This window comes from Mirounga leonina, unplaced genomic scaffold, assembly GCF_011800145.1.
Source record: "Mirounga leonina isolate KUSES-001 unplaced genomic scaffold, KU_Mleo_1.0 Mir_82, whole genome shotgun sequence".
NCBI classification, from domain to species: domain Eukaryota; kingdom Metazoa; phylum Chordata; class Mammalia; order Carnivora; family Phocidae; genus Mirounga; species Mirounga leonina.
In genome coordinates this window covers 33,015,117-33,034,539 of record NW_023270825.1, presented here as the reverse complement: position 1 = coordinate 33,034,539, position 19,423 = coordinate 33,015,117, and the positions used below count along the sequence as shown (strand labels likewise).

Sequence of the window (19,423 nt, the reverse complement as noted above, 5' to 3'; positions counted from 1 at the left end):
CAGTGTATATGAATGTACATTAGTCTTTAAAAAATTAATTTTTTTGCGGGGTGCCTGAGTGGCTCAGTCGGTTAAGCATCTATCTTCAGCTCAGGTCATGATCCCAGGGTCCTGGGATGGAGCCCCATGTCAGGCTCCCTGCTCAGTGGGGAGTCTGCTTCTCCCTCTCCCTCTGTCCCTCCTCCCCGCTCTTGCTCTCTCATTCTCTCTCTCTCTCTCAAATAAAGTTTTTTAAAAAAATGAATTATTGGGGCGCCTGGGTGGCTCAGTCGTTAAAGAGTCTGCCTTTGGATCAGGTCATGATCCCAGGATCCTGGGATGGAGCCCTGCATCAGGCTCCCTGTTTGGCAGGAAGCCTGCTTCTCCTCTCACTCCCCCTGCTTGTGTTCCCTTTCTCGCTGTGTCTCTGTCAAATAAATAAATAAGATCTTTTAAAAAAAAATATTTTGAGTATCTTTCCAAATGTTCATTTCTACTACTTGTATATCTTCTTTGGTGAAGTGGTCAAATCTCTTGCTCTGTTTTTAAAAACTGGATTTTTTTACTTAATGAGTTGTAAGAGTGTTTATAGTGGACATAATTATTTGCAGATATTTCTCCCTTTTTTTTAGCATGCCTTTTCATTTTCTGAACATGATTTTCTAGTGGGGTATTTTGGGGTGGCTTATTTTGCCACCCTTCAGTGGATTCTAAAAACTTTGTATAATCCACAGATCTTAGCAACTGACTAGATAATAGAGCTTGAAAAAGATTAAGATCTTGGAGATAGTGGTATAATTAACAGTAGGGAAGAAGTTGAGGTCAGTTTGGGATATATTGAAATTGAGATTCCTGGTGATATCTGTATAGAAATGTACTTTCTGTTCCCTCAACCTGGAACCCTTTATTTCTGGACCTTCCCACAGCTGACTCTTTTTTTTTTTTTTTGTCATTTAGGTCTCAGTGCAAATATCACCTCCTAAAATAGGCCTTCCCTGGCCCTCTTATCTAATGCTGTCCCTTCCAAACATCACTGTTTATTATATTAGTTTCACTTTCTCTCTAGCTCTTTATCTGAAGTCATCTTATCATGTTTGCTCTGTATTATCTGTTACTCTGCTGGAATATAAGCTCCATTAGGACAGCAGGATCCTCTCCTGTCTTGGTCCAGTGTAGCATCAAAATTTCCCCCTCTGAATTAACTGTGGTTCCTGTCTGTCAAATTCTTTTTTATCTTTTTAGATCCCTAACTTCTCATTTTCTCAGCATCGTAAGCTATTCATAATATTTAAAATTGGTCCAGAAGTTGTAGTTAAAACAAAGAAAATATATAAACTGCATTTTTATTTGAACCTTAAATTAGAGGTCAAAAGGTATCATTAAAAATAATCTGCAAGGGCGCCTGGGTGGCTCAGATGGTTAAGCATCTGCCTTCGGCTCAGGTCATGATCCCAGGGTCCTGGGATCGAGCCCCACATCGGGCTCCTTGCTCAGCAGGGAGCCTGCTTCTCCCTCTCCCTCTGCCTCTCTCCCTGCTCATGCTCTCTCTCTCTCTCTCTCTCTCTCTCTCTCTCTATCTATCTCTGTGTCTCAAATGAATAAATAAAATCTTTAAAAAAAAATAATAATCTGCAAAGGGTCTTACCAGTTATGCTTACTTCTTTCTCCTCACTGATTTCAGGTAATTCACATTGATTTTAATTGCTGTCCATTAAATATGGGGGGGGAGGATTTACATTTTTACTACTTCATACCAGGAAATCCTAGCCATCTGCAAACAATTAGATATCATATTAAATTAACCTTTCTCTCTCACTCTTTCCCCCTAAAAAATACTGCAGACCTTTACACTTGATTGTCTCTCCTCTCTTTTAGAGTAAGAAAACCTGCGTTCTGTGAAAAACCAGAGAAGAAAAACTAAGAGGATAGTAGACAAGTTCTTTACAATTTGCATAACGTAAGTTCTTTTCACTGTTCTTGGCCTGAATCTTCTGTTAGCTGACAAAGCTGTTTCTATGGAAACAAATAGTCCAACTTCTTAGAATGTCAGAGGAATGCTGATCACTTAAAATGAAACTTCCCAGCTGCTAGTCAAAAGGCATTGCTTGTGGGAGAAGGGGAGGAAGGATAATTGAAAAAAAAATCCAGAGTTCTGGACACTAGTGTAGACGACCATCTTCATGTTCCCCAGCTGTCACACAAATGGTTTTGTTTCTTGGTGTGGAGTTTTCAGTGGGCCTATATCCTTCAGGCTATTTCAGGTCCCCCAATCTCAATCTTTTTTAATTTGAAGCTTATTTAGCTTCCCTTTACCCCCTTCTCCTATAGCCAACTCACATAAGCAAAGCTCTTTCTCCCCAACTGGTTTGAAGCTAGCACTGAAACAGCTTTGGCCTGCCAACCTGAAAATTCATTTTCTTGTTTTTTGGCCTATGTAAAGAGTTTTGACTTCTTTTTTATTTTTATTTTTTTCTTGGGTGGGGGTATGAGCTGGGACTCTGATGAGGATGTGAAATATGGGCTTTTGAGGCATTTTAAAAACAACTTATAATTAGAAGGTTGAGAAGAGAGGAATAGAATACTCTTAGGGCCAGGAACCTGTAACTATATTATCTGCATAAGGCAGTCTTTTATTTACACATAAGGAGGTAATTCTCTAGTTATTTACCAGCTTCTGAATTGTCAAAAGACTTTCTTCTTTTTCTCTTTCTTTTGCTTGCATGCGTGTGTGTGTGTGTGTGTGTGTTTTGGAGAGGGAGAGTATAATTCCTTCAGATTACCACATTTTATTGATATGTATTGACTACATATGTGAACTAGAGTATTCATGGTTTGCCAGTTTAAGAATTATAATGATTTCGATGCTAGAACTATAGGACATAGCATAATGTTTCTTTGATTCTGGAAGGACTTTTGAATCTTTTATGGCCCTCATGAATTAACCTGTGACCATTATAAAGTCTTTTGGAGTGTTGTTTGGTGAGATCATTATTTAACCGAGGCGGTCTGGGAAGATTTCTTGAAGGAAATGGGGACTTGTGATAGATCTTGAAGTCAGAAGATGAAAGGAGAAGCAGTTTATATTTCTTATTTCATAAGGTACTTGGGCAGGAAGAAAAAAGATATGCGATAGGCACAAATGAGGAAGCAAACTTAGAAAGTTTGTGTTGGAAATAGAAAGTTTGGATTTACCTTGTGAGTTGGGACTCTGTTCTCTAAGCAATATGAAAGCCATTAGAGGTATTTGAACATAGGAGCGATTTTACTCATATGCTTAATTAAGCATTTGTCCCTTGCTAGATATCAGGGCTATAGAGATGAATAAGATAGATCCCTGCTTAATAGGTGTAGATCATTTACCCATATGACCTGTAGTCACCTTCAAATTAATGTGTCTAAAACTAAACCCATATTATCCTTCAGTTTCTGTCTTCTTTAATTGTTCTTCTCCTGTATTTTCCATCTTAAGGATATTTGCCATCCATCTAGTAACCCAAAGATACTGGTCCTGGAGTCACACTGCCTAGGTTCTTATTCTGAAGCCTCCCTGTTTGCTTGGTCCCTCTGCTGGACAGTATCATGGATCCAGAGATGAGTCAGTATGGTTCCTGACCTTTAAAGGCTTCTAGTCTGATGGGGCGGGCAGACAGAGATACAAATAGCTGTAGTCTGGTTTGATCAGAGATGTGACAGGGGCTGTGGGATTTCAGAGCAGGCACATAACCAGTTTGGGGAGTCATGGAAATCTGGAGGAGGATGTATTTCAACTGAGACTTTTAAAAGGAGAGTGGGCAAGGATTAGATCCTAGGCAGTCTGATTCTGGAGCCTGTTCTCTTAAATATTATGCTGTCTTGGGTAACTGAGTAAGTATAATGGCATTAATTAGAACTGAGAGTGGAGGAAGAAGATTAAGGAGAAATATGAGGGGATTAAAGGGAAATAATGAGTTTAACTCTGGACACGTTAATTTCTAGATCCCTGTAGGACATTTTGGTAGATAAGCTAATGGGCAGGGATCCTGTCTCTATAACCCTAGTACCTAGCCAAGAGTAAATGCTCAGTTACATTTATGTACAAATCACTCTTCTTTTCTAAATCTTTGATGACTTTCTTATTGTCTTGAGAATTAGGGACTTATGTTTAAGACCTTTTGTAAGTTGGACCCAATCAAACTTTCTAGCTGCTCTTCTCTTGTACAAGCTGACTGCCTTAGTTCAACTAGCCTTATTTGTACTTTTCCCACACCCTTTATCTTCCTGCCTTTTGTTCATATGGCCTCTTGCTTATTTTTCCATTCTATCTTCAAGACCTGCTTCAGCCCCCATTCCTCATCTACAAAACAGGCATATTTGGAACTACTTTTAGAGTAGTAATGAGGATTAAATGAGTGAATACTGTGTTAAGTGTTTGCAGTATTCTCCAGCACTTAAGTGCTCAGTACATGTTAAAGTTTAAGTGCTGCTACTACTACTTCCTTCTCTTCCTTTTTCTCAACTCTCCTCTTTTTGCTATATGAAAGGCAGACACCAAGTTCCAGTAATTCTGTAACCTATATGTTTTTTTCAACATAACTTTTCTTTGTCCTCACTGTCTTAGTTCAGGACCTCATTTCTTACAGTTGCCTTCAAACTGGTCTCATTGCCAGTCAATCTTACACACTTCTGCCAGAGTGATATTCCTCTAGAAGTGAATGCGACCATGTCAGCTCTGCTTTAAATCCTGTAATAATTCTTACTACTTTTAAGATAAAGGTCTAAGTCCTTAGCTCTTAAACTGTGTCAGTCTGACCCCCTGCTTGCCTTTTTATCGTTATTCATGTATGGTGTGCTCCCACCATCCCATCCAGCCTTATTGCATTCTGTTCTGTTTTCTGAAAGTGCTATATTTTCATACTCTTCATTCTTATTGGTCATGTGATTCCCTCTGCCTGGAACAGACTCTTCTATCTGGCTAATTTTTAGTTGTTCTTTGAAATATTGCTCAAAGAAATGTATCCTTATGTTTTGAGTGTTTGCTGTGACTCCTTACCACATACTAAGTTTCAGAGTCTATGGTCTGTGCAATCCTGTATGAATTTCTGACATTCTTAGTTGAACAAATTCTCACTGGGCATTCTCTATATGATATGTATTGTGTTAAATACTGGGGGGTATAAAAATAAGACCAGACTCTTGTCTTCAATTTAGAATCTAATGAGGAGGAACCAACTGGGAAGAATAATCATTCATTTTCTTTGCTGTCTCTCCCAGTAGACTGTGAACACTCCAAGGGAAATGACCAAAATGGAATTTTAAGCAGATTAATATCAGGTTGCGGAAATTCTTCTGAGAGTAGAAGACTAGATCCAGAAAGACAAGCATGATAATAGTCTAAGCATGAAAACTTTGACCCAGATCACCTGGCCCCATCTCTTTTGCATGAGCTGTAATTCTCCCCTCCCATGATCTATCATGATGAATTATGGACACAGTCTTATAGTTTTTAAGCTGAGAGTTTTAATTTCAGATCATATTTTTATAGACCAGCATATAAGGTAAAAAGTACATTATTCATTATTAAATATGATTTTTAATCCCCGGTAAATATAATTGGAAAAAGTTGAGAGTTTTAATTTTCTGGACATATGTATACTCCAAGTTTTTTTTTTTTTAAGGTTTTATTTATTTATTTGACACACAGAGAGAGAGCATAAGCAGGGGGAGCAGCAGGCAGATGGAGAGGGAGAAGCAGGCTCCCTGCCGAGCAAGGAGCCCAATGCAGAGCTCGGTCCCAGGACCCTGGGATCATGACCTGAGCCGAAGGCAGACGCTCAACCAACTGAGCCACCCAGGCACGCCTATACTCCTAGGTTTTTAAAATAAAAATTAAGCATAGGATTACAGTAACTCCCACATACATTTCTGCTTACTTATAATGAGAACATTAAATAAGCTGAATTTGCATTACATATAATCAATATATAAAACTTAAGAACAGCCTAATATAATTCTAATAGTTCTCATTTTACTGAAAAAGAAGGCAATCCAATTATAAATAAGTTATTTATGTGTAGGTCACATAGTTATAAATAAAGAGAGAAGTTAAAATTTGGATATAAGACAGAAAAGTCTACCAAAATTCTTGTGAGAATGTAATGCTAGTGGTTTATGTAGCTTGCATCTGTTTTCCTGCCTGTTGGTCTAGTCATTTTCCTCTCAGTCTAGGTGGGGTTTAGGAAGTCTGTGACAAGATGTTTGAGAGAAGGTTGGCTGGCATTTAGGAGTATTGTTTGAAAACTCAGCTTTTGCTGAGTTGGCGTATGCTCTAACCAGCCTATTTACTGAAGTGATGCTCAACTCAAGGAGGTGGTAGGTTTATTATTGTAAATAGTTTTAAAGTCCTGAACAGAGAAGACTAATTAGATTTAATGTGTGGGTTCACACATACATAAACAATCTGCCTACTTATACCTAAGAAATGGCTAGATGAAAAGCCAGTGTCATCCAGTAAAATATTGTTCTTGTCTAAAATATGTTGAAGTAGGGAGCCTGGGTGGCTCAGTCATTTGGGCATCTGATTCTTGATTTCTGCTGGGGTCGTGGTCTTGAGGTTGTGGGATTGGCCCCGAGTGGGGCTGTGCACTCAGCCTGGAGTCCGCTTCTCTCCCTTTCCCTCTGCCCCTCCCCCTGTTTGTGCATGCTTTCTCTCTAAAATAAATAAATAAATCTTTTAAGAAATAATAAAATATGTTTAAGGATTTTTAAAATAGGAGAATGAAGTTAATAATGGGTTTTTAAAATAGAATCAAATTAATGCTAAGAATTAATATGCTTATGTATTTTTTAGTTTTAAAGCTTGCATATGATATCTCACTTAAAACTCAGAACAAGCCTATGAATAAATTTTCCAAAGAAATCCAAGGTTCAGAGGTGCCTGGGTGGCTCAGTTGTTAAGCATCTGCCTTCGGCTCAGGTCATGATCTCAGGGTCCTGGGATGGAGCCCCGCATCAGGCTCCCTGCTCAGCGGGAAGCCTGCTTGTCCCTCTCCCACTCCCCCTGCTTGTGTTCCCTCTTTTGCTGTCTCTCCCTGTCAAAAAATAAATAAAATCTTTAAAAAAAAGAAAATCGTTTAAGAAAAAAAAGCCGAGGTTCAGAGAGAGAAACTGACTAGTCTTAAATCATAAAACCAGAAGAAGTGGCAGCGGCAGCATTAAAATTCAGTTTCTGGTCTCTAAGTCCAATATTCTTATTTGCTGTGCAGTGTGACTTTAACATTTTTGGGTAGTAGCAGATCAACCATATTCTCTGAATGAGTCCTCATAAAGAATTAACTCTTAATTCTTCTTTTATTGTGACTGGTTATAAGGACTGATAACCCACATAGTCTTTTTCTCACTTAATGTGATTTTATCCTATAGATGCCTTAGCTGCTAATTAAAGTTTCTTTTTCATTAGGTATCTCCTGCATCTGATAAACTCCTAAAAGTGAATTGTCCCCCACAATACTGCCTTAATCTCAAGTGAGACACCAACATGGCTTGCTGTATGCCCATTTCTTTAGCGGTTAACTAAGAAATTATTTCAATCTCTTGTAAACTGAGTGTAAAGTACTGTGTTGAGACTCTACAAAGATGATCAAAACATCTTTAAACCTTAAGCACCTATTCTCTACCAGACTAGTACCTAAAACTTTATTACTTTCCCACTTTGCTGAACTTTCTGATACATTGATTTTTCTCAGCTATAGAATTAAACAGTATGCTTCAAATTCTTGGGAGGGGATTTTTTTTAATACCTTGATTTTCTCAGCATTATCTGTAAAATGAAAGGAAAGTACTTAACCTATATAGCCAAATAATGTTGTACACTTACAAGATACTATATTGTGTATAGATTGGAAGTGGGCTGTGTAAAATCTACTTTTATGTTGTAATTCTTACACTTTTTTTCCCCATCTTTCCCCTTAGATTTCCTTCATGGATACATTTCATAGCATTATTATGTGATGTGAGAAGTTTTTTGTTTTTTTGTTTTTTTTTTGAAGTAACATGGATTTTATACTACAGAATCAAGAGATTGGCTTTATAGGAGGAATTGATTTATAAAAAGTGGTACAGGTTTTTATAGATAACCATGACAACATCCCATATGAATGGGCATGTTGCTGAGGAATCAGACAGCGAAGTAAAAAATGTTGATCTTGCATCACCAGAGGAACATCAGAAGCATCGAGAGATGGCTGTTGACTGCCCCGGAGATTTGGGCACCAGGATGATGCCAGTACGTCGAAGTGCACAGTTGGAGCGTATTCGGCAACAACAGGAAGACATGAGGCGTAGGCGAGAAGAAGAAGGGAAAAAACAAGAACTTGACCTTAATTCTTCCATGAGACTTAAGAAACTAGCCCAAATTCCTCCAAAGACTGGAATAGATAACCCTATATTTGATACAGAGGAAGGAATTGTCTTAGAAAGTCCTCATTATGCTGTGAAAATACTAGGTAAGTAAATACAGCAGTATAATAGAAAATAGAAAAATAGAAAATACTTTTGTTTCTCTTGCCTTAACATAAATGTGTACAGGAAGGAAGAGGAGTATAATAGAATGTAAGTAATAGCAATTTGAATTCAGACCAAGATAAGTTCTTTTCATGCAAAGGCCGTATAACCAACCATCACTGTTTACTTTTAGTCACATAGAGCTAAAGCATAGGGCTAAAATGTTCAGTCACTACATGGTTTTTAGATACCATCTTTGAATTAAAAATTTCTATATGTGGGCTAACATTTATAGCCTTGAAATTCACCTTTTATTTCAAACTCAAACTTTTATATCAAAATTACTGAAAAGCAGTTTTCAGGTTTTGAATTTGATTTCCTTGAAGTTTGTAAAATTGTAATGAAATTATTATCTGTAACTTATAATCTATTTGATTTTCTTTAATTAATGACTGCCAATAAGAAGTGGAGCTGTTCCTATGGCATCATATACATAAAACATGGCTCAAAACTACCAAACTCCATTCTGTGAAAAAAACAAAAACAAAACAGCGCCATGAGTTATTAGTAGATGTAAACAAAAAAGAAATCTGTGACCAAATAAATTTTGAGAACAGTGGGTTAAATAAGTTAAACCTCTATTACAGGACTTTAGATCCTTTAGAGTGCTAATATGCATTATGAATCTGCAAGGGAGATTGATGTCAAATATATGTTTCCAAACTTAGAATATTTGATCATTGAACGTACTTCCTTCCCTTCCTACACACACACACACACACACACACGAATAATCTGTGAACTGGTGTTATGGGTATACATTAATCTGCTTCCCTTAAAACCAGGCTAACTCAAATTAAGTATTCTATTTATTGGCATTTATTATTTATAGATGTGAAAATAGAGCTACTTCCACTTTTTTTTTTCTTTTTTTACTTCCACTTTTCTATGGAAGGAGAGAGTTTTCATTGTTGTTCTTCCATTCATTTAAGTGTCTATTGAGCTCTGTACTCATACCATCCTATGTAATATCCACAATAATTCTATTAACAGGACTTTATAATCTCCATTTTGGAAATAAAGAAATTGAAATTGAGTTAACTCACTGTTTAAGATTCCAGGCTAATAAGTGGTAGAGCCAAGTCTGAATTTGCTTGATCTAGGTATGCAGTTGGTGTACTCCAAAGAGTTTGAGTAAAGAATGATGTCCAGTGTGCTCTTCACTCACTGGATCAGAACTCTTGCTACCAGGAGTAGTAGCAAGGTAATTTTCCCAAAGATACCATATATACTAGATTTGTTCCTCACAAAGTCTCTATGTTCTAAGTCTGAAACAGTTCCTACTATATCACATCATCTTCTTTGTTATAAATTTATTAAGGAACCACGTTTCTTGACAGAAAGCAACATGCATGCTTCTCTGTGTTTTAAAAAATCAGATGTGTGCAGTGATAGTGAAGTCTGGTAAATGCCTTCAGGTATTTTAATTATAGTGAAAATAGGCAGACAGCATCTCCCTTGCTGTCCTGCCCACCGCGCTCTCGCAGTGTATTCAATAAACTTTGTCTCCTTTAAAAAAAAAAAACAAAAAATTATAGTGAAAACAGAAAAAATACATATTTTCAAAATACGTTTACCTGAAAGAATTTTGTGCTCTTTTTTCCAAAGAGTTTTGTTAGAGTAAAAATATTTAATTCCCGATTGCCTCTTACTGGCCCTCATCTCCCACCACTCCTTTGTTTTTTTTAACTTACTTGAGATAGAGAGGGAACACGAGCAGGATTGGAGGGGCAGAGGGAGAAGGTAAAGCAAGCTCTCCACTGAGCAGGGAGCCTGATGCAGGGCTCGATCCCAGGACCCTGAGGAAGGCAGACACTGAACCAACTGAGCTACCCAGGCACCCCTCCATTGTTTTTTATTAAAATATTCTTGTAAATATTCTCTCTGACTTGGAGAATGATTACATTGTAATATATCCAGCCCAAGCCTGGATTGATTATTCCTTTTTTCTTTTAAATTTTTAAATTTTTAAATTAAGATTAATGTATTTGTCCATTTGCTCTACTTAGATCAGGCAGAAAAATCTATCTAATAGATAATATTCATGTACTCTCAGTAAAGAAACAAATACAGCTTAAGCCAGATTCACTTTAGTGAAACTTTTTTTTTTCCCAAAGCACAGAAGATTGGAGACCATTTCTCTCAAATTTTTTGGTTTTTCCTATTTCTGTTTATATGTTGCTTGCCTAACTTTTCTGCAAGTGTAGATTAAAGGACAGCTATATTTTCTTCCAGCTTGCAGTCCATTGTGGTTTTCAAAAATACCTTTGTGCAGTCCTTGAATTTAAGGCTGTTTCACATATTTTGTTTTAAAGTAGTTCAAAATGTAGTACCAGGGGCACCTGGTGGCACAATTGGTTAAGAGTCTGACTCTCAGTTTCAGTTTAGGTCATGATCTCAGGGTTGTGAGATCAAGTCCCCTATCGGGCTCCACGCTCAGCATGGAGCCTGCTTGAGATTCTCTCTCCCTTTCCCTCTGCCCCTCCCACTCATGTGCTCTCTCCCTCTCACAAATAAATCTTTTTTTAAAAAATGTAAGAGGTATCTGTAATTCAATTTTTGAATAGAATACTTAATACTTTGAGAAATAAGTAATAGGTTTATTGCTGATAGACTCAACACAAATGTGTTAATTATAGAAAACATGATAAGTTAGTGGAAGTTACAGAGTTGTTATTGCCAGTCAAAGCTTCATTTTTGGCTATACTGAGTTTTAAGTTTTCATTTTAAAATGAAGTGTAATAGCTTTATACCAAACATTTTTTTCCTGTACATAATTTGCTAACACATCAAAGTACAACAGAAGTACTCCCTTAAAGTTGTGTCTCCCTGCCAGTATTTTAATTAATAAACACATGCCAGAGGCAACTGCTCAGCCTTTTCACAGCCAGAAACAGCCACCTTGTTTTAAATGAGGGAAGGATGCGACAACTAATTTCTTTCTTTAAGAGGAAGCCATCAGTTTCCAGTGATACATCATCATTTATCTGTGAGTAGAGAAAATACTATTTTAAGAATTGAAAATATGATTGGAAGGTGGGATACTTTGGGTCATGTGTTTTTTTTTTTTAAGATTTTATTTATTTGAGGGTAGTGGTTTTTAATGAAAGGATTTATAAATTAGGTACTGTTTAATAATAAAAGCGCAGGGATGGAATTGATAGAAAATATTCTGAAAGGATGAACTGAACTTGCTTGTTTAAAAGCAGTCAAAATCTTATTAAAAGGGGTGCCTGGGTGGCTCAGTCTGTTAAGCATCTGCCTTCGGCTTAGGTCATGATCCTAGGGTCCTGGGATTGGGCCCCACATCGGGCTCCCTGCTCACCAGGCGGGGAGTCGGCTTGTCCCTCTGCGCCTTATCCCACTCGTGTTCTCTCGTGTGCATGTGGTCTCACAAATAATACAATCTTTTAAAAAATTTTTAGAACCTTATTAAAAGAAAAGGGTGATGTGGGAATTTAATTTCAAATAAATAATAATTAGTATTATAAATTATAAGAATTTTGATATATCAGGGAAGCTTTCCTTAAAATTGGCATGAGTTATTAAAACTTGGCTTTGCTTCAAATAAAATCTCATTGTCTTGTTCTCTTTCATAAGCAAAACAAACTACTTCATGAGGGAAATTCTGAGAAAATAACAAAGCAGGTTAGAGTAGGATGAAGTAGAGTAGAATCATTTTTCAGATACCTCTAGATTTCAGGTGCCACTGTTTTTGTTTGTTTTTATATTCACATAGAAGTAATTTGGGGCCAGGGTTGTAGACAAGTAAATATAATAGAATATTTAAAGGGAATAAAGGAGGAAACACTGTCATCTATCACATATGAAGAGACCTTTGGAAAGGCATACCCACCCACCCACACACACCCATGATGTTTTGTGGTTAATAAGGAGACCCTTGAAATTCGTGATTAGGGGCTTTTTAATTCATACCAGATGCTATTAGTGTGAAGATAAAAGGTACGCCAAGGGGCAGAAAATTAGGATGAATAAAATACTTCATTATATTAATTAATAGCATGTTTCAGTCTTGATTTGTGTCTACTATTTTTGCCACATGTCTCTGAGTATTCAGCTATAAAGTCAATAGTATTCCTGTATTTGATGTTACAAAGTAAAATATATCTTCTACATTTCTTTGTTATTTTTTGACTTCTGACTGACCATGGGATATACTGGAATTTTGCTAGACTGTGATAAATGTTTTTAAAGATTGGCTTTAAGGAAAGTTTATTTAAGTTCAACAAACAAAATTCCAGTGCCAGTAACCTTGAGTTCAGCCTATTTCTGAAAAACTAATAATTATTATTAAATTTTTCCTCAGCTGCTATAGATGTTTCCAAGCTCTTTTAGTCATTCCTTGTGGAACTTTTTTTTCTGGGAGTAACATGATTAGACTTATGGGTACTAGATTTAATGTTTAAAATGTTGGGTCTGTTTGAAAATTTTCTGATTTGTTCAGATTGCTAAAATTAGAGCTAATCTAGAGTAAAGATTAGAAAATTCATTATAATATGTTTATAGTCATGTAATGTTTGGTTGTTAAATGTGCATAATTCTACTGAAAAATAATTAACTGCTATACCAGTCTTTGATACATTGCATCAAAACTTCATTCTGCGTATTAAGTAATAATAGATTTTAGCTTTTGCCTCTTGCAAAGACTTGCATCATTGTGTCATATGTTCAGAAATGCAGGACATCACTGAATCATTGGAAAGGGATGTCTGGATGCAGATGTAGAGTTTGAATATTTTTTATTTTCATTTAATTGCTATTGACATTAGACAGGTTACTTAACTTTTCTAAGCTTAAGCTTCTGAAGTTTGACTAAAATTTAGCTTTTTTTAAAAAAATTTTATTTATTTATTTGGGGGTGGAGGGAGCAGGGGGAGGAGCAGAGGAGAAAAGAATCTCAAGCAGATTCCATGCTGAGCGTGGAGCCCAATGCGGGCTCAGTTTCACAACCCTGAGATCATGACCTGAGCCGAAACCAAGAGTCAGACACTTAACCGACTGAGCCACCCAGGCACCCTAAAATTTAACTTTTGTAAGAACCAGAAGCCACCAGAGATCATCTAACCTCTTAGTCCATGAAGTTAATTTGTGGATCTTAACCAGCAAATTTTCATTTTGTTTTTCTAAAATAACAAATTTTTTAAGATATAATTCATATGGTGACCTGGGTGGCCGTTAAGCATCCGACTCTTGGTTTTGGCTCATGTCATGATTTCAGGGTCATGAGATTGAGCCCCGTGTTGGGCTCTGAGCTCAGCGGGGAGTCTACTTTTCTCCCTTCCTCCCTCGCCCGCTGCCCCTCCCCCCACTTCTACACACACACACTCTCTCTAAAATAAATCTTAAAAAAAAAGACATTCATATACCATAAAATTAACTCTTTTAAAGGTGTGTTATTCATGAGTTTTTAGTATATTCACAAGATTGTGCAACCATCACCACTGTATAATTTCGGAGTGTTCTCATTAAAAGAAACTCCGTACCCATTAGCAGTCACTCCTATTCTCTCCTCTCCCTAACAACCCTAGTCTACTTTCTGTTTATAGATTTGTTTATTTGGGACATTTCCTATAACTCATACAATATGTGACCTTTTGTGACGGGCTTATTTTTACGTAGCATATTATTTTCAGGATTCATTGAGTTATAGCATGGACTAGTACTTCATTCCTTTTCATAGCTGAATACTCTGTTGTATGGACATGCCACATTTTGTTTATCCATTCATCTGCTGATGGAACATTTGGGTTGTTTCCACCTTTTGGCTACTGTAATAGTGCTAAGCATATTCACATACAAGTTTCTGTTTGAACACCTGTTTTTAATTTCTTTTGGGTACATACCTAGGAATGGAATTGCTGGTCATGTAGTAATTCTTTGTTTAAGTTATTGAGGCTTCCAGAGTATCTGTACTGTTTTCTGTTCTCATCAGCAATGTGTAGAGGGTTCCAGTTTCTGTACATCCTTGCTTCTACTTGTATTATATGTTTTTTAATTTTAGCCATCCTATCAGTCAGTAATTTTTTTAAGAACTAGATTAAATAGAAAACATTAAAATATATTGCACATAGGTATTTATAAATCTTATATTTCAAATAGCTTTGTGTATTGCCAACAAAAGTTTGAGAAATACTATCCTAGTCAAACCCACTCATTTTATAGAAAGGCCCAGAGACTTGCAGTGGGTTGTCCAGTGACATATAATGCAACTAACAAGTGGTGGAGCAATAATTAGGACCCAGGTATTCTCATCCCAGATTTGGGGCTTCAATGACAGTTTTTCATTGTCTTACCATGTTTAGGGATAAGATTTTTCCTGTGCTGTCTCTCTTAACTATCTTTGCCTGTATACTTAACTGGTATTTGTTTTTAATTTGTAACCCAATTTGTTAATGAGTAATTACTGTTCAGTATTTTTCATGAGCTTCTGATTTTTTTTTTTTATTCATTTTGACTTGGTCCACTGCCAACCAAAAATCAAAGATCTGAATTTTATGTTCTTAAATTTGGAAAGAAAAAAGAAAAAGTCTACCTCTGTTTAAGCAAAGATTTCCAGAATGAATGTTCTGATTTTGATTCAGCAGATAGATATACTGGAAACTGATATAATTTCCTCATACTCAGAAATATTAAGGTCCTCATCTGAATATTCAGCTTGACCGTCCAGTGTAGGAGAAAAGAAGAAATCTTTAAAAGTTTCAGAAAAAAAGTTAAAAGTTGGTTGAAATCCAGAAATTTCTGCGGATAGGTTAAGGAAATCTGTATTATTTAAACAATGAGATGGAAGATTGTTATGCTAGAATAGATCTCTAGAAACTGTCTTTTCATTTGGGTGTAAATGATAGCATGAGTTAAAATAAGCAAAGCTAATCCAGGGTAGGTGGTGATCACCATTACTTCGAAAGTTCTCCAGAGATGGAGATTCCTTAGCTTCCTTGTGTAATTTTATTTTGTACCCTTAAAGCCAAAAAGTTCTCCCATATGACTGCCTATGATAGAATTTCAGATAGAGCAACTCTTGGTTTTTGCTTTCTGTTGCCTAATTTAAATTTAACTTCATTTTTTTATATTTTAGGCTACCAGGAGAGGGCCAAGGGGAAAGGAGAGGGTTCGGGGGGTAGATTTGTAGATTTATGGGTATGTTTGTATTTATCTGATTAATTGTATTCCAATGCCAAATAGAAGTAATTTTTTTAGATAATGTATAATAGATAAAATAATAATAGATAATAGATAATATAATAGATCTAGATAATATTAAACTATTTAAGTGTTATAAGAAATGTTAGAAAAGATGATGGGAACTTAAAACAATTTCTACTGAACATCAGGTAAGAAGAAATAGATCTAACTGTGGGACAAAGAATTTAAACTAGATCTAAAGAACTTTCTTGTAGGGAAGCTGTGGCAGACTAGAATTTATCCTCAAAGCCAGATTTGATATACTTGCCTTTGCCGCCTTCTCCTCTGCAGTGTCCCCTTTTTGCCCTCCCTCTGTCCTGCCTTACTGTGGTTATATCTCTGCTGCAATACTCCCTTCCCTCTCTGCACTTTGTCATTCTCGCTAGCCCTGTGATTCTCCATGTATCTTTCTATTTTTCTGTCCATGTGGCTCTTTATCCTTATGTTTCCCCTGTTGTGTCTCTGTTTATGGGAGTGGGGAAAGGAGTCTCTATTCTCTGGATTCTGTCGTCTTTTTATTGTGTATCTTCATTGTTAATTACAGAAGAGGGTACATATTTGGCAGGACTGATTTAGTTGTATCTGATTGGATTTTTAAAATTCCTTCTGGGGGGGTGCCTGGGTGGCTCAATCATTAAGCGACTGCCTTCGGCTCAGGTCATGATCCCAGGGTCCTGGGATCGAGCCCCGCTTCGGGCTCCCTGCTCTACAGAAGCCTGCTTCTCCCTCTACCACTCCCCCTGCTTGTATTCCCTCTCTCGCTGTCTCTCTCTCTGTCAAATAAATAAAATAAAATCTTTAAAAAAAAAATTAAAATAAAATAAAATTCCTTCTGGAATTGTACAGAATGTTTTGTTTTAAGTAAACAAATATAACCTGCATCAGACAATGATATAGGAGCACCTGGGTGGCTCAGTCAGTTAAGCATCTGACTTCGGCTCAGGTCATGATCTCAGGGTCCTGGGATCGAGTCCCATGTCAGATTCCCCACTCACTACAGAGTCTGCTTGCTCCTCTTGCTCTGCCCCTCTCCCCACTTGTGCTCGTTCTCTCTGACTCTCTCTCTCAAATAAATAAAAAAATAATTTAAAAAAAGATGTACAATATAGGACCTAAGGGTTTTTTAACCTACAACTAAATATTCTGACCGTTGAAATTAAGAATTTTTATATGAAACTAAAATGTGAATGAGAATGTGTGTCAAAGTGAGAATCCCTGAGTTGATGTTACCCACAATAATTTTTCATTAGACATCAACCTTAATACCAAAGAAAAGATCCTTTGTCAGAATTACATTCAGAATTTTCTAGTAAAGAACTGAGTAAAGACTGTGAACTCATATCGTGATTAGTATTTTAAGACTAATGGCTGTAGGTGTCTGTTGCTTTCTATGTGATTTTAAAACTTATTGGACAGAGGCAGCATCATTTTTAATGTCTTTTAAATTGATAAGCCTTTTAAAAAGCTTTAAAAAAACACTAATTTCATCAGGATCTGGGTATTTTGTATTTTTTCTTAAATATTCATTTGTTTCAACTACATGTAGTTTAGTCTATATCTTCTAGTCAATCTACATATATTTAATGAAGTTTTAAAAACTCACTGAGTGTCTGCTTTTCTACTTGTTCACTAAACATTCTTTTTTTTTTTAAAGATTTTATTTATTTATTCATGAGAGAGAGAGAGAGGCAGAGGGAGAAGCAGACTTCCCACAGAGTGGGGAGCCCGATGTGGGACTTGATCCCAGGACTCCGGGACCATGACCTGAGCCGAAGGCAGACGCTTAACCATCTGAGCCACCCAGGCGCCCGTTCACTAAACATTCTTAATGAAAACATTTGGATCTGAAGGACGAGAGTACTTTGAGCAGCTTTCCTGCATGGTATTATAAAAGTAGCATTTGGAGGGTGAATAAAACACATGCATTATATGCATTATATGTATGAAGATGTACAAAACAGCTAGAGAAAATTCCTTCTAAAGATACGTGGTTCTAGCTGTCTTTAGCTAGAACGTATAAGCTCCTCTAAATACTGACCTGTGTACATTACATGCTGCGTATGGGGCAAAAAGACATCTCAGGACAGCTTTTCGCCCTAGAATCTGCAAAAAAACAAAAAAGTATCTTTTTTATTCCCTTGGTGTGGCAGAAAAGCTTTGCCTTACAAGTTTGAAGAAGTGGATTCTTCTTATACTCCTCCATGGTCTTTGTGGCTTTAGAACTCAATATGCACAAATTGCCAGATTTCATCTTTCTCTGGAACCTGCATTCCCTTACACTATCCATTTTGGACTAAGAACAAAATTTCCTATTTCCTATCTGAGCAGTGTCTTAACTGTGAGCTGATCTGAAATAAGGTCATTGATCTCAAGTTGTATCTCTCATTAAGCCGTCCTAGTGTGAGTTACTCTTCTTTACTTTCCCTAGTTTTTCTCTATGACATGACTATACTATCTCATTTTATACTTAAAATATTCTAAATATGAGAATTATATGCTGTGTTTACCACAGAGCAGAAAAAGGGCAACAAAAACTATTTGCCAATGAGGAAATAGAATAACTATAAAAAAAAGACAAAAACTCCATATAGCAGTCAGTTATCTTTATCTCAAGTATATCATATCTTAAAATATTATAGTAACCAATGTTAATAAAGCTTTTAAGTCAGTGGTTCTTAACCAAAAGGGTACATTATAATAAACTTAAAATCAGTACATATGTATTTATATTTAATGACATTCAGGAAGACAAGGAGATTCTGATTGTGTTTGAGGTAGAACTCTCACGACCTATCTTTGCAGGTTCCCTTAGTAATTCTCATAAATATCCTCGATTAAAAAATCATTGTTCTGATAAAGCAAGAAAAGGTAGTTAGTACCTATCTGGTGGGCAATTTGTCAATATGTATCAAAGTTTTAAATGTTTTTATTATCTGATCAGTAATTTTAGGTGTTTATTCTAAAGAAATTGGAAAATAACAGATTGCAAAACAGTTACTATGTGACCTATATGGTTAAATCAGCATTTTTTTTTTTTAAGTCTGAAAGGGGGGCGCCTGGGTGGCTCAGTCGTTAAGCGTCTGCCTTCAGCTCAGGTCATGATCCCAGGGTCCTAGGATCGAGCCCCACATTGGGCTCCCTGCTCAGCGGGAAGCCCACTTCTCCCTCTCCCACTCCCCCTGCTTGTGTTCCCTCTCTCGCTGTGTCTCTCTCTGTCAAATAAATAAATAAAATCTTTAAAAAAATAAAAAGTCTGAAAGGCTGTATAGTATAACAACTTAACACCAGTAATTATAGCTGGAATATAAAACAACAATTTTTATTTTTTTTAATTTTTTTTATTTTATTTTTTTAAATTTTTTTTATTGATTTATTCATGAGAGACAGAGAGAGAGAGAGAGAGAAGCAGAGGGAGAAGCAGTCTCCCAAGGAGCAGGGAGCCTGATGCGGGACTCGATCCCAGGACTCTGGGATCATGACCTGAGCCGAAGGCAGACGCTTAACTGAGCCACCCAGGCGCCCCAATTTTTTTTTTTTTTTTAATAATGTCAGTATTGCAGTGTCCTTATGGGTGGTTTGGTACCAGGAGACATTAATGCAGAAGTTCCTTTGCCTTTAAAAGTTTAAATATTCTTGGTGTTGAACAGACAATAGAGAGATGGTTATCTTTTGTGCTGACTAAAGTTGCTTATTGATTACAGTC

At 36.6% G+C, this 19,423-nt stretch overlaps 1 protein-coding gene and 1 long non-coding RNA gene across 3 annotated transcripts in view; one reads left to right on the top strand and one right to left on the bottom strand.

Moving 5' to 3' along the window:
• The window catches only part of MPP5 (membrane palmitoylated protein 5), a 78,083-nt gene that overhangs the window by 19,479 nt on the left and 39,181 nt on the right, over positions 1–19,423 (top strand). Inside the window, exons 2-3 of one of the 2 annotated variants that reach the window (XM_034992404.1) lie at positions 1,855–1,936; positions 8,172–8,459. In XM_034992404.1, the coding sequence (XP_034848295.1) occupies positions 8,195–8,459 (265 nt within the window). In that variant the 5' untranslated portion in view covers positions 1,855–1,936; positions 8,172–8,194. Of the gene's footprint in view, positions 1–1,854; positions 1,937–8,057; positions 8,460–19,423 lie in introns of those variants that run through there. The other variant, XM_034992403.1, reaches the window with a different exon arrangement.
• LOC118002131 lies at positions 7,975–17,825 on the bottom strand. Its single transcript, XR_004676954.1, has 2 exons — positions 17,759–17,825; positions 7,975–8,205 (listed from the first exon to the last, which is right to left on the bottom strand). It is a non-coding gene; the product is annotated as an uncharacterized LOC118002131 (long non-coding RNA).